At 49.4% G+C, this 13,435-nt stretch overlaps 1 protein-coding gene across 4 annotated transcripts in view; it reads left to right on the top strand.

Annotated features, from left to right (window-relative positions):
- LIFR (LIF receptor subunit alpha) overlaps positions 1-12,639 on the top strand; it is a 636,999-nt gene extending 624,360 nt beyond the window's left edge. For all 4 annotated transcript variants that reach the window (XM_085631117.1, XM_085631122.1, XM_085631121.1 and 1 more), the window contains exon 21: positions 7,892-12,639. In XM_085631117.1, coding sequence (XP_085487243.1) covers positions 7,892-8,545 — 654 coding nt within the window. In that variant the 3' untranslated portion in view covers positions 8,546-12,639. The remainder of the gene's footprint in view (positions 1-7,891) is intronic.
- The last annotated feature ends 796 nt before the right edge of the window (positions 12,640-13,435 follow it).

The following is a 13,435-nucleotide window of genomic DNA, read 5'->3' as shown; positions in this document are numbered from 1 at the left end:
CTTGCCCGAGCGAAGGGAACGAATCGCGGTAGCGATCTCGTCGACGGACAGGGAGGCCTCCATCTGCTCACGATCCTCGACGGATAAGCCGGGCAAGGCAATATCCCGCAGCAAGAGACGAGAGTCATCCTCCTCTCTATCAGACACCGGGGAGTACACCGCCCGGAGGTGGTCAGCAAAACACTCCACAATCTCACCAGGGTCAGTCACACACACTCCATCCGAAACCCGAAGCTCCGGGACCACACGATTCACTCTCTCCTTCATATCCAATCAAGCAATCAGTTTACCCGCCTTGTCCCCGGCATCATACAACCTACCCTGCTGCTCCCTATACATGGTCTTGGCAGCGTCAGTAACAAGAGACTTATATTCAAACTGCTTCAAGCTGAGGGCGTGAAGCCCGTCCTGAGTGACACCCGTCTCCAAAGCTGCCTCCAGCCCCGATATTTCAGTCTCCAGCTTCACCACCGCCTCATTCTTAACCCTCTTAGCCTCCACTATCTGGGATAGGGCATGCCCGCGGAGCACTGCTTTGAAGGCTTCCCACAGGGACACTGAGGACAACACCGACTCCTCATTCTCGAGAAAATACCGATCAATCGACTTAACAAGGCTATCACGAAGGTTTTTTCGGTCTCGCAAGTACCAAGGGTTAATAGGGGCGATCCGCCCAGCGGACCGCGTCCCGGTGTCAAAAAGCAACCACAGTGGGGAATGATCAGAGATACCCCGGGCCAGGTGCTTAACCTCTCGAATCCGGGCAGTCTGGGCCGCGGGCATAAGAAAATAATCCAATCTGGAGAGACTCCCATGGGCCCCAGAGTGAAATGTGTACTGACACTGTGTCGGATGCATTAACCTCCAACAATCCATCAGACCGAGGGTATCCAAGAGCCCGCCGAGCCACGCCTGGGCAGCAGGGAGGGCCCTGGGCGGGTGGCGATCCAGATCTCCTGAAACGACCGAATTAAAATCCCCACCCAAAAGCAAAAGACTGTCGGGAAGCTCAAGCAGCATACGACCCAAGTCTGAGAAAGTGGAGTTCTGGAGGCCCGGGGGAACATAAACCGAAACCAAGGAAAGGGACTGTCCCTCCCACCTCCAGTCAGGGCCGCATAGCGCCCTCTATCGTCTAGGACAACCCTGGTGATCTCTAGCGGAAGTGAAGATCGTAGGAGAATGCCCACCCCTCTAGAGCCGGTGGTGAAACCGGAATGGGCCACGAGTCGGTAGCCCCCCCTGTTCATGGCATGACAAACATTACTAACCAAATGCGTCTCCTGTAAGAATACCACATCAGGAGTCAAACGACGCAAATATTGCAGCACAACACCCCGTTTGATACGATCCCCCCAATCCAGTGACGTTCCAAGACATCAATCTCAACCCGTCCCCCCCCCATCCCCTCCAGTAGATCAAGGGTCCCCCAGCAAATAGCGCGACACCGGAGACCGAAACAGAGCCAATACCTCGCCTTGAAAACAAAAAACACAAATCCAAACAACCCCTCCCACCCACCAACCTCCCCCCGAATTCAACTCCCCCCACCCTGCACCCCTGCGGTCCAAAAAACCACCCCAACTTGCAGTGTGCCTGTCGCCCTACAAACCCCATTCTACGAAAAGACCCCGGAGGAGGAAAGGGACCCGTCCCTGCCCGCCCCCAACACAGATCATAATTAAACAAAATGTACAAAAGAAGTAGAACCCAGCCGAACAATACAAAATGTCAAAGTCAAGGACCAAAAGTCACTCCAAAAGAGGCCCGCCACCCTCGGCACCACCAGAAGGCCCAGGCCGGTCACCCCGGTCCGGTAGAGAATCCAGCCAGTCACTCACGGTCGCAGGACAGTCAAAAAAGGTAGTCCGGTCTTCGTATTCCACTCGGAGCCTAGCAGGAAAAAGCATAGAGTACTTAAGACCCAGGTCCCGGAGACGGCGTTCACCCCCTGGAAGCCCATCCGCTGCTTCTGGACAAGTTGGGTGAAGTCCGGGAAAAAGTTAACGGATGAGTTCTCATATCGGACCGGGCCATGTACCCGTGAGGCCTGCAGAATCGCATCTCGGTCTCTGTAGTGAAAAAGTTTTGCAACAATAGGCCTCGGGGGAGCCCCCGGTCGCGGCCGACCGCCCGGGACTCGATGGGCCCGCTCCACGGCAAAGAACTTACTCAGGCCAGTGGGGGAAAGCTGGTTGAGGATGAGATCCTCAACCATAAGATCAACCGGGCGACTGTCGGAGGTCTCTGGAACACCTATGACGCGGATGTTATTGCGTCGAGCCCGTCCCTCGAAGTCCTCCAGCCGCCGGGCCATCAGGTCGTTGGCCGACTTGAGGTCGCCAAGAGCAGTCTGCAGGTCCGACACATCCGTACCAAGGGTGGACGTCCGCAAATCCAGCGATTGAACCCTCTCATTGGTCTTAGAGAGATCCGCCCGAATTAGCGTAACATCAATGGCCACCGTGTCGATTTTACGGGCCAAGGCCTCCTACTGCTTAGCGATGGTCTCCTTGATGCCATTAATGGCGCCCATGATGTCCTGCAATGACAAATCCGGAGGGACGGACGGAACACCACCAGCGTCATCCGGGAGAACACTGGCCGTCCCAGGGGACCCTTTACCTTGAGTGTAGCGGTCCATGTTGTTAGTCTGGACCGGTCCCCCACGTAGGGATGTCTTGGTCTTACGCCTCTCGGGATCCCCCTTGCCACCCATGTTGAACCACGCTCGCCGAAGGGGACCACCGAGCAAGCGGCGAAGGGGCACAGGCGAAGCAGACACGAGCCGTACCAGAGACCGCACTGTGGCGGTGCGAGAGGATCAAAGTCAATGGGCACACTGGTATCAGGCGGAGGCAAAGGCACCAAGCGAAGGCCGAGTGAAAACCCAGCCGCACAAAGCAACTCCACGGTCCAGCCACTCAGAGATCCAAAAGTGAAACCGAAAGTGATGGAACGGCCGCTGGCACAGCCCCAATGCCATTGTTGTTCAACTATGCCCCGGCTCCACAGTTCACCTTCGCACCGGGCACAACCATCAGTTGGGCCTCAAAAGTTCAAACCACCGTAGATCAGGTCTCCCAGGTCCGATTTGGTTTCTGAAAAGAGTTTAGGGTTCAGCCAACGTTCATCTTCCAGAATCCGTCAACCAAGTCAGGATAAAGTCAGGATAAATTCCGAGGAGCAGCGAGGGTCCGGGGAGCCCTGTGCTCACGCGACCATCTTGGATGCGTGCTAGGCTCCTCCTCTCCAATCTCAGATTGTTGATGCTGCCAGGTCCTGTGGACTTTGGATCATAGAGACTGGATGGTGTCCTTGGAGTTACACAACACATACTTTGATGTGCCGATTCTGCAACCCACAGACATCCTTCAACCCACAAGCATTAATTCTGGTTCATTATCAGGATTGAGCATTACCAGTTCACTTATTCCTGTACCTCGACAACTTGCTTTTGAGGGCAGAATCGTGTCAGCTAGTCTCAGACCACTTGCAGGTGATAATCTAATTGCGTGCCACCCTGGGGTTTTCCATCAATGAGCTGAAATCCCATCTTTGGCCCGTGCATCAGATTCTCTTTGTTGTGACAGTCGTAGCCAAGCCTTTCTATCCAAGCAGCAAGTCAAGGACCTTCAGGCTTGAGCTTTTGTTCTGGACCAACTGATTCTGAGGCTTAGCTTCTCCTCCTCATGCCTGTTTGCATATGCAGCCTCTACACTGGATCCTTCAACTACAGTCAACTGCCCAGTGGGGGGTGCCTCTTGAAGAACATCCAGGTCTTGGATGAGGTGAGCTTGGACCATTTGGTGGTGGTTGAACGATTCCAATCTGACTTGGTCAAGTGGACAAAATGTGATGGATGGAATGCTTGAATTAATCTCAGCCACTGGTAATTACTCGGGCCGCTTCCCAGTCAATCGTTATTTTGCACAAAATGCCACCTCCGTTTGGACTCGCCTATTTGCAAATCACTCTTGACCCTGCTCTACTGAGAACAGTTCAGCCTGAACTGCCAGTTCAGCCTGAACTGGCAGTTCCTTGAGCCGTAACACAAGCAATCCAGGACCGGTTGTTATGGGCATATCAGCTGGATATAGCTTGGTTCCAGTGGCACGGTATGCACGGGACCCACGTCTGGGCATACTCATCCCACTTAGGGTGACATACTCAATTGCGCACACGCGCAGTGTTGACGCGCAGCGGGCGCGCCGATTGTGCGCCGAAGGCGCGCCAAAGGCAAGCCCATCTGTGCCCGTCCACGCCTGGCCCGCGCCCAGTGCCCGGACCCCTGGCCCCCGCAGACACCAGCCCACCCGCCGGACCTACGACGCCACCGAACTCAATGCACTCAACACCGGACGGACCCCTGGATGCCACCGAGCCACCCCGAGACGCACCCACGGACCCTTCAGCTGCCACTCCTGCAACTTCTCCTGCATCCGGACCTGCACTACATCCGCCAAGCCGAGCACCAACAGCAACCACCTGAAGTGCATCCTACTCAACACTCGCTCCATCCACAGACAGGTCGTTCAACTCTGGAACCTGATCGACACAACATCACCAGACGTCGCCTTCCTCACGGAAACCTGGATGAACGCCTCCTCAGCGCCCGCCATCGCCATCCCGGACGGTTACAAGATAACCCGGAGGGACCGGGTCAATCAGACGGGAGGAGGCATCGCCATCGTCCACAAGAACACCATCCGCATCACGACCAACACCGACGACACCCTCACAGCCGCCGAGCACCTGCACTTCCAGATCCACACCGACCCCAAGACCCCCCTTTAGAGGCACCCTCCTCTACAGACCCCCGGGACCACGCACACAATTCAGCGAAGACATCGCCGACTTTATCAGCCCGCACGCCCTCCCCTCCGCTGACTACATCCTCCTCGGGGACCTCAATTTCCACCTGGAGAACAACGACCGCAACACAACCACCCTGCTGGACAACCTCGCCAACCTCGGTCTCAAGCAGCTGGTGACCACCCCCACCCACTACGCCGGACACACACTTGACCCCGTCTTCTCATCTAGCAAGGACATCGCCTTCAGCCACGCCACCGGACTCCACTGGACGGACCACAGCTGCGTCCACTTCAGCTTCAGAAAGAACACGATCCACCACCACCAGCAACAGGTTGCACGCAGAAGCTGGAACAAGATCACAGCCGACCAGCTCGCCGCATCCCTGAGCCAGGACCCCGCCGCCAGCTCAGCGAACCCCAGCCAGGCCGCCAACAACCTCACGAAGTGGATCAGCAACTGCGCAGACGACCTCGCCCCTCTGAGGACCCCGCCTAGCAGACCCGGCAGCAAGAAAGCACCATGGTTCACCGACGAACTCAAGAGCTCCAAGAAGAACTGCCGAGCCCTCGAGAGAGCCTGGCGCAGAGACCCAACACCAGACAACATGACCGCCCTCAAGCTCGCCAATCAAAAACACCACCAACTGATCCGCACCACCAAGAAAACCGCATTCACGAAACGACTGGACAACAACGCACACAACAGCAAGGAACTCTTCAACATCGTCAAAGAGCTCTCCAACCCCAACGCCGGAAACAACGACATCACCCCATCACAAGACCTCTGCAACTCCCTCGCCTCCTACTTCCACGACAAGATCGCAGACATACACAACAGCTTCATCACACAGCCAACGCACCCCACAACCGAACCTGCACCCCCCACCACCACCCTCCGCGCCTGGACCCCGATCAACACCGAAGAGACCCGACGCACGATGAACTCCATCCACTCCGGATCTCCAACCGACCCCTGCCCGCACCACGTCTTCAACAAGGCCGACGCTGTCATCGCACCCCACCTGCGGGACATCATCAACACCTCCTTCGACACCGCTTCCTTCCCGGAGAGCTGGAAGCACGCCGAACTCAGCGCTCTACTGAAGAAACCATCAGCGGACCCCACCGAACTCAAAAACTACCGCCCCATCTCGCTCCTCCCGTTTCCGGCCAAAGTCATCGAGAAGACCGCCAACAAGCAGCTGGCCGCCTTCCTCGAGACGAATGGATCCCTCAACCGCTCGTAGTCTGGCTTCCGGGCCAACCACAGCACCGAGACCGCCCTCATTGCAGCCACTGATGACATCCGAGCCCTGCTCGACAACGGGGAAACAGCGGCCCTCATCCTCCTGGACCTCACCGCGGCATTCAACACTGTCTGCCACCGCACGCTAGCGCAGCGCCTCTACAACGTCGAAATCCATGAGAAGGCACTAGAATGGATCATCTCCTTCCTCGCCGGAAGGACACAGAGAGTCCGCCTCCCCCCGTTCAGATCAGAAGCCACCGAAGTAATCTGCGGCGTTCCTCAAGGCTCCTCACTCAGCCCCACCCTCTTCAATGTCTACATGAGCCCCCTTGCGGCCATCTCACGCCAACACAACCTCAACATCATCTCCTACGCCAACGACACCCAGCTGATCCTCTCTCTCACCAACGACACCGCCAGAGCCAACCTACACGAAGGGATGACAGACGTAGCCGAGTGGATGATGAACAGCCGCCTGAAGCTGAACTCGGACAAGACGGAGGTCCTCATCCTGGGCTCCACGCCCTCCTCCTGGGACGACTCCTGGTGGCCCCCTGCCCTGGGCAGCGCACCCAAACCAACAGACCACGCACGCAACCTGGGCTTCATCCTGGACTCCTCCCTCTCCATGACCAGACAAGTCAACGCCGTCTCCTCGTCGTGCTTCAACATCCTGCGCATGCTACGTAAGATCTTCCGGTGGATCCCCACCGAGACCAGGAAGACGGTTACCCAGGCCCTCGTCACCAGCCGACTGGACTACGGCAACTCCCTCTACGCCGGAACCACTGCCAAACTCCAGAAGAGACTCCAGCGTATCCAGAACGCCTCAGCAAGACTCATCCTCGACATCCCCCGACACAGCCACATCTCCGGACACCTGAGAGACCTTCACTGGCTCCCGGTCAACAAGAGAATCACCTTCCGTCTCCTCACCCACGCGCACAAAGCCCTACACGACCAAGGCCCAAGATACCTCAACAGCCGCCTCAACTTCTACACTCCAACACGCCAGCTTCGATCGACCAGCCATGCCCTCGCCGCCGTCCCCCGCATCCGAAGAGCCACCACAGGAGGAAGGTCCTTCTCCTACCTGGCCGCCAAGACCTGGAACGCCCTCCCGACCCACCTCCGCCAGACCCAAGACCACCTCGCCTTCAGGAAGCAGCTCAAGACCTGGCTGTTCGAGCAGTAGCGGACCCCCCTCCCCAAGCGCCTTGAGAACCTCCGGGTGAGTAGTGCGCTATACAAATGCTTTGATTGATTGATTGATTGAATTGTACAAAAAGTGATGGATGGAATCCTTGAATTAATCTCAGCCACTGGTATTTACATGGGCTGCATCATTATTTTGCACACCATGCCACCTCAGTTTGAACCCAACTGCATGCAAAACAGTCTTGACCCTGCTCCCATCAAGGATTTAAACTTTGGCATAATGCATGGTGATTGCTGGGATCTATTGTTTTTCCTTTTTTTATATCTAATTTTCCCCTTTCTTCTGTGTTACGCACACCTTCAGGAAATTATGTGTGTCCCTACTAATAACTGGTTTAGTTCCCTTACATTATAGCTTCAGATGATTTTCATGTTTTTAAAATTTCTAGATATACACCTATATTTGAACCCCTATTTTATGTGTGTCTCATTGATCAATGACTTGTAATATACTTAATGTTCCCTTTACCGTCTTTTAGAAAAAGTCTTGTCTTTTACTGCCCCTATTGAGGTACTGGAGTCTTCAGTTGCTGAAATATGTTTTCTGTGTTTGTTACTTAACAGAAAAGGCTAAAAATAATTTCATTATTTTTTTGATGCATTTCAGGGTAATCCATCCCTTAAAACATTGGAGATGAATCCTTGCACTCCCAACAGTGTGGAAGTGGTGGAAACCCTGTCGACCATACCGAAGATAGTGGATACTGAACTTGTATCACCAGTTGCATACAGTGATGAGCTTGGAGATAATTTGATTCAAGATGACTCTGACTCAGAAAGCGAAAATCATGTTGTTGTGTCCTACTGCCCGCCCATCATTGAGGAAGAGATATGTAACCAAGGAGTAGATGACAATGCAGATGATTCTCAAATAATCTATCTTGACGTTCAGTTAATGTACCAGCCACAAACGAAGGCCAACGATGAAACCGATGTTGACTTGGAGGACATGGCGGGCTACAAGCCGCAAATGCAACTGCCTATTAATACTGTGAATATGGGCGGGCACTTGCCTGCTGAGGAAGGCGTAGACCAAAGCGCAGGGTATAAGCCTCAGGTGAATGTAAATAATTGGAACGCAGATTCTCCAAGCTCACCTACATCGGCTGCGAGTTATGGTGAAAATGCGTCTTTTGGCAGTCCATGTTCAATTAATTCTAGACATTTCTTGATTCCCCCAGAGGATGACAAGGACTCACTCAAACCTACTCATGTTGGGTGGTCTTTTACCTCCCTCTTTCAAACCAAACCTGATGAGTAGCTTCTGGAAAAACCATCTTCAAAATGCTGCCCAAGTGTGCAGTCTTCCTCGTGTTGCAAAGGCAGCAACACAGTTTATTGCTACCTGTGGCCGAGTATTTCAGAAGGATGGCTGTTACCACACTTGTTACAGTTCTAGTATTAATTTCTAGGAATTTAATATCCACGTCCAATAAACCTGTTACTGGAATGGTCTCTAAATTCCAAAAAATGATGAAATTTAGTTTTAGCCAAAGAATGTTTTCTACCTTAGCTACTCTTCCAGTGTTGGAGTCACTTTGATAGGTGAAAATATGTAGGGCCTCTTTTTGAAATTGTATAGTAGGCAAGCATGCTGAAACATGGTCAATAGACTAATGTATAAAATGTGACAGAACATAGCAGTAAGCTATGCCCAGCTACCTGTATAAGCTTACCTGCATAGATGCTTACCTCCCTCTTTAAAGTGCTGTAGACTTTATGACAGGTCTGCTGTCCTCAGATTATCACCTTTTTCTCTGTGGATACTGCTGCAAAGTCTTTGGGTCTACTGTTAAATGAAGTCATGAGAAAAAGTCACGCTTTCTTGAAATGAAGCAGATGCAATCACGTACCTCAGGGTTCCCGTTTGTGTGAAATGGTGAAGGCTTTAGACTATTTAGTCAATCACAAAGTGATTACTCTTGGTGATAAAAAAAAAAGGGATGAACAGACGCTCTTGTGTTTTTTTTGTTTTCTATTCTTGTTCTTCAGACACCTGCTGTAAACGGTGCTGCTTTTCACCACACACTTGCTATTACTCATATCACTTAAGTTATGAGCCCCGTTTGAATTGAGTATGGTGAAGTTTGGTACCAAGAGTGTAAAGACACAGCTTTGTGTGTTAAAAAGGTGTTAATAGGCTTGATGAAATTGGGAAAACTGATAGGATGGATTTCATTGTCATTCATGCAGAATTCTAATGAATTCCAGGTGAGCAACCTCTTTTTTGCCCCAAATCAGCACACTCAAAACCCTTCAGATTACAAGTGTCTAGGGCTTGGATTACCTCCATCAAAGATGGCTATACCGTGCGATATTGGGATGCCAAAAATCTGCAAAGAGAGAGACTTGGTGGCCAAAGCTTCTTAACAGTGGCCTTGTCACTGCAAAACATTCTGTTAATAGTCGCTAGCGCTTGCCTCTGAGCTCAAACATGCCTCTCTTCCAAGCATCTTCCTTGTTTGGTATTGCCTGCCTCTATTTTTCAACCCACATAGCTCTCCTCCTGGGCACTCTGTAACAGAATTTGGCACCTGCATGACCTATATGACTTGCACAGGTTTTTGGCATATTTCCTTTTTTTCAGAAATGGTTGCTAGTTATTTTATACTTAACCCAGATGTTGTGTTAGTGTAGTCTTTAGTAGTTAAAAGTCCCAAATTCATTAATGCTATGTGTAAGATAGCCGTGTTTACAGTAGGTTATTTAAAAAAAAAAAAGATAAAAACAGAGATATAGTTAAAACACTGTCTATGGAGAGGCCATACTATGCACTGGATAGTTCTACTTCCATTATGCATCAATGTGTAATTGTATTTGCTAAATGCATTGACTTGGCAGATTTGGTCGTTAGTGATTTGACTGGGTGTGTAACTTCCAGGGACAGCATGTCATTCTTTTAAAAATAATTAACTTTAAATAAGTTGTTTATTATTAATTTCGTTTTTTTAGATATGTTTTCATTCACACCATTACTTTAACATTCTTTGAGAACACTCTGGCCGCCAAACCATGGGAACCCAAGTTGTGTGTTAAGATAGGTAGTTTGCTACAAAGGGTAACCTACTAGATGGTCACCTAGAGGTCTGAAAGTCCTTGACTTAAGGACTGCATTTTTAAACTCTGAAAATATGTGTCTTTAAGAAGTGCCTAGTCAAATGAAAGCTCCGTTAAACTCAATGTGAGGTTTCACACAATGCAGAGAAACTTTGTGTTGTACCAAATATATTATAGTCTTCCTTTCATGAATCATAAAGTGTGCTGACAGATCCATGTCTTTTAATGTGATAAGTGTTCATGTTCCTGCAGTATAATACAGTTCTTCTTGGCTCACAGTATGGTAAGCTTCACATACATTGCACCTATGCAGAGTCCAGACTGAATGTTTAAGAGCTATCTGTTTTCAACAAAAAAAGTACATGTGAATGAATTGGATTCTCTCCTTGGAAACTGTGCTTGTTACTTGCTTTCAAATGCATAGATTTGGCTGCAAGTGACCACCTGCCTATGTCTGTGTTTAAGCTCTGGGGCATTATGCCAAAAGATCATATTTATAGAACATCTGTTTTGGTAAGTTTATTGTGGAATTCATTTAAAATCCGGGTGTTTTATTACTGGGATGTTTGTTCCAGTTCCAGTTCGTTCCAGTTCCAGTTCCAATCATATTTGATATTTTTTAAGTGAGTAATTCTCCACAATATGCTGTACACGTACAGTGGCCCCATAGAACTCATCTTCTAGGGCTCAGAAATAATCTGAAAATATAGGTTTACCAATCTTTTGGCCTTTTTTGAGACAGTCAGGGTGGGAAGAATAATTCGTAATTTCACATGTACTTACATATGTATCAGACTATTCAACACTATTTTTGCTTTCTAAGCACAAATAGTGTTGAATGTTTTACTGGTTTGGCAGTAAGAACTGTAAACTATGATTATGCATGTCCAGTGGTGCTTGGGGAGCGATAAGCAATTCAAAAGCACTTTACGTTCCAGTATATGTTTTCATTTCCTCACAGAAAATGTGGTCTTTTTAGGAAAAGATTTAAGTGCTGCTGAGCTGGATGCTGTAGCGAGCAGTTCCATGAAAATGTAGATGTAATAGAACTGCACAACATATGTTTTGGTCATACAATCACTTAGGGTTGAATAATATTCTTCATTTGCCTAAATGTGAAAATTATTTTAATATTGATGTATCTATTTAAAAAGTTTAGACAGTTACGTTACTACCTTCATCCGTTACAAAAGTATAAAACGTATACTATGAAACAAGGATCTTAACACTACTTTATTGCCACAAACTGTGCCAGCTTTTTCATCATGTGGACTGTCAAGTCATATTAAAGTCAATCTTTCTTCGCTAAAAAGGTCAAGTTAATAAAAACTGGGTAGAATTTGCAGCCTTCTAGATAAGTATACAATGTCTTCCTGTTTATCTGTTATGATTAATCTCCAAGACCATGGGCTGGTAGACATACACCTGCAGCAAGGTGGTTTATTCAGTGATACAGTGGCACTAATAATTGCTCCTTTGTTATTGCAGAAAAGTACCCAGATGTCTTTCGATTCAGTTGGAACTCTTATAATATCTTTTCCAAAATTATAAATGCCTTTTTGCTGACCTCACCTATTCAGCCTAAAGCCCCAGAAGGAGCCATATGCCAAAGATCTACGGCCTTTGCGGCTTGTCACCACTTCGGCCAGTTTGCTATATCTTTGACATCAGCAGATGAATTAATAAGAGCTTCCTCCAAGATGGGCATACAGACATGAACCCCCTAAATACAATTGGATTCAAGACTAAATATGCCCACACAAGCATAATACTAATGATTTTCTTTAATTTTGAATGTGTTAGTAATACAAAAAAACCCTGCAGGAGGAAAAAAGGGCCTACTTTTCTGAAAAAAATCGCCGGTGCTAAATCTTCAGCAAAAGAACTGTTCAAAACGGTAACCTTGCTTATGACTCCCTCCAAGCCTATTGTGCACGGCGACACTGAGTTTTGTAATACTCTCGCCACTTTTTTTCTAAACAAAGTTGATACCATCTTCTCCTCCTTTAACAACCAATCGAGAGCAGCCAGTGTTAGAAGTCCTGTGTCCACAACAACCCTCCCTGTCCCCACATTTAATACTTTCATCCCTTTGACTAACGTGGAGGTCTCTAACCTGCTCAAGGGTTGTAGATCTGGTTCCCCTAAGGACCCTTGTCCGGCCACTATAGTGAAGATGTCTCCGGTAATCATTACCAACTCCCTGACTCCTTTACTCAATCAGATATTGTGTACTGGGCATTATCCGGTTTCCTGGAAAACTGCCTCCATTCTACCTCTCCTAAAAAAAAAAAACAACTTCGAGCCAAGTGATCCCAATAACTATTGGCCTATCTCCCCCCTCCCCTTACCAGCCAAGATCTTGGAGAAGGCCATGAACAAGCAGTTAAGCCTGTTCCTGGAAAATAATAACATACTGGATCACTCCCAATATGGGTTCCGCGCTGGGCACAGCACGGAGTCCGCTCTGATAAAAGCCACGTTACAAAAACGCGAGGCAGTCGACCAGGGTGGGTCAGCTATTCTTATCATGCTAGACTTGTCAGCGGCCTTCGATACTGTTCACCACAAGCTACTATTGGATCGTTTGTCGAAGGTCGGGGTCCAAGGCGCTGTCTGGGACCTATTGAAATCATTTCTGACAGACCGAACACAAACGGTGGACCTGGATGGGAAAAGATCTAAACCTTTTGCCCTTCCCTGTGGAGTCCCTCAAGGATCTTCCCTTAGCCCCACACTTTTTAACATTTATGTGAAACCTCTGGCTGCCCTTATACGTTCCTTCGGCCTGCTCATTACCTCTTATGCGGATGACACCTAGATTGTGCTATCTCTACAGAGAGGGAAAGAAGAGGGATTGGCCACCAGTTGCCAGGATTGCATGGCGGCCATTACAGGCTGGATGTCAGCCAATTGCCTAAAGTTGAACTCTGGCAAGACAGAGGTGATAATCTTCAGGAACAATCCTAACCTCTGGACCCCGGCCTGGTGGCCCAGTGAGATGGGGCTCTTGCCATAACCCACACGCACAGTAAAAAATCTGGGTGTGATTGTGGATAACACCCTCTCTTTCGGGGACCAGGTCAGCAGAGTG

This window comes from Triturus cristatus, chromosome 2_1, assembly GCF_964204655.1.
Source record: "Triturus cristatus chromosome 2_1, aTriCri1.1, whole genome shotgun sequence".
In the NCBI taxonomy this organism is placed as follows: Eukaryota; Metazoa; Chordata; class Amphibia; order Caudata; family Salamandridae; genus Triturus; species Triturus cristatus.
This window is presented reverse-complemented; position numbering and strand designations above follow the sequence as displayed.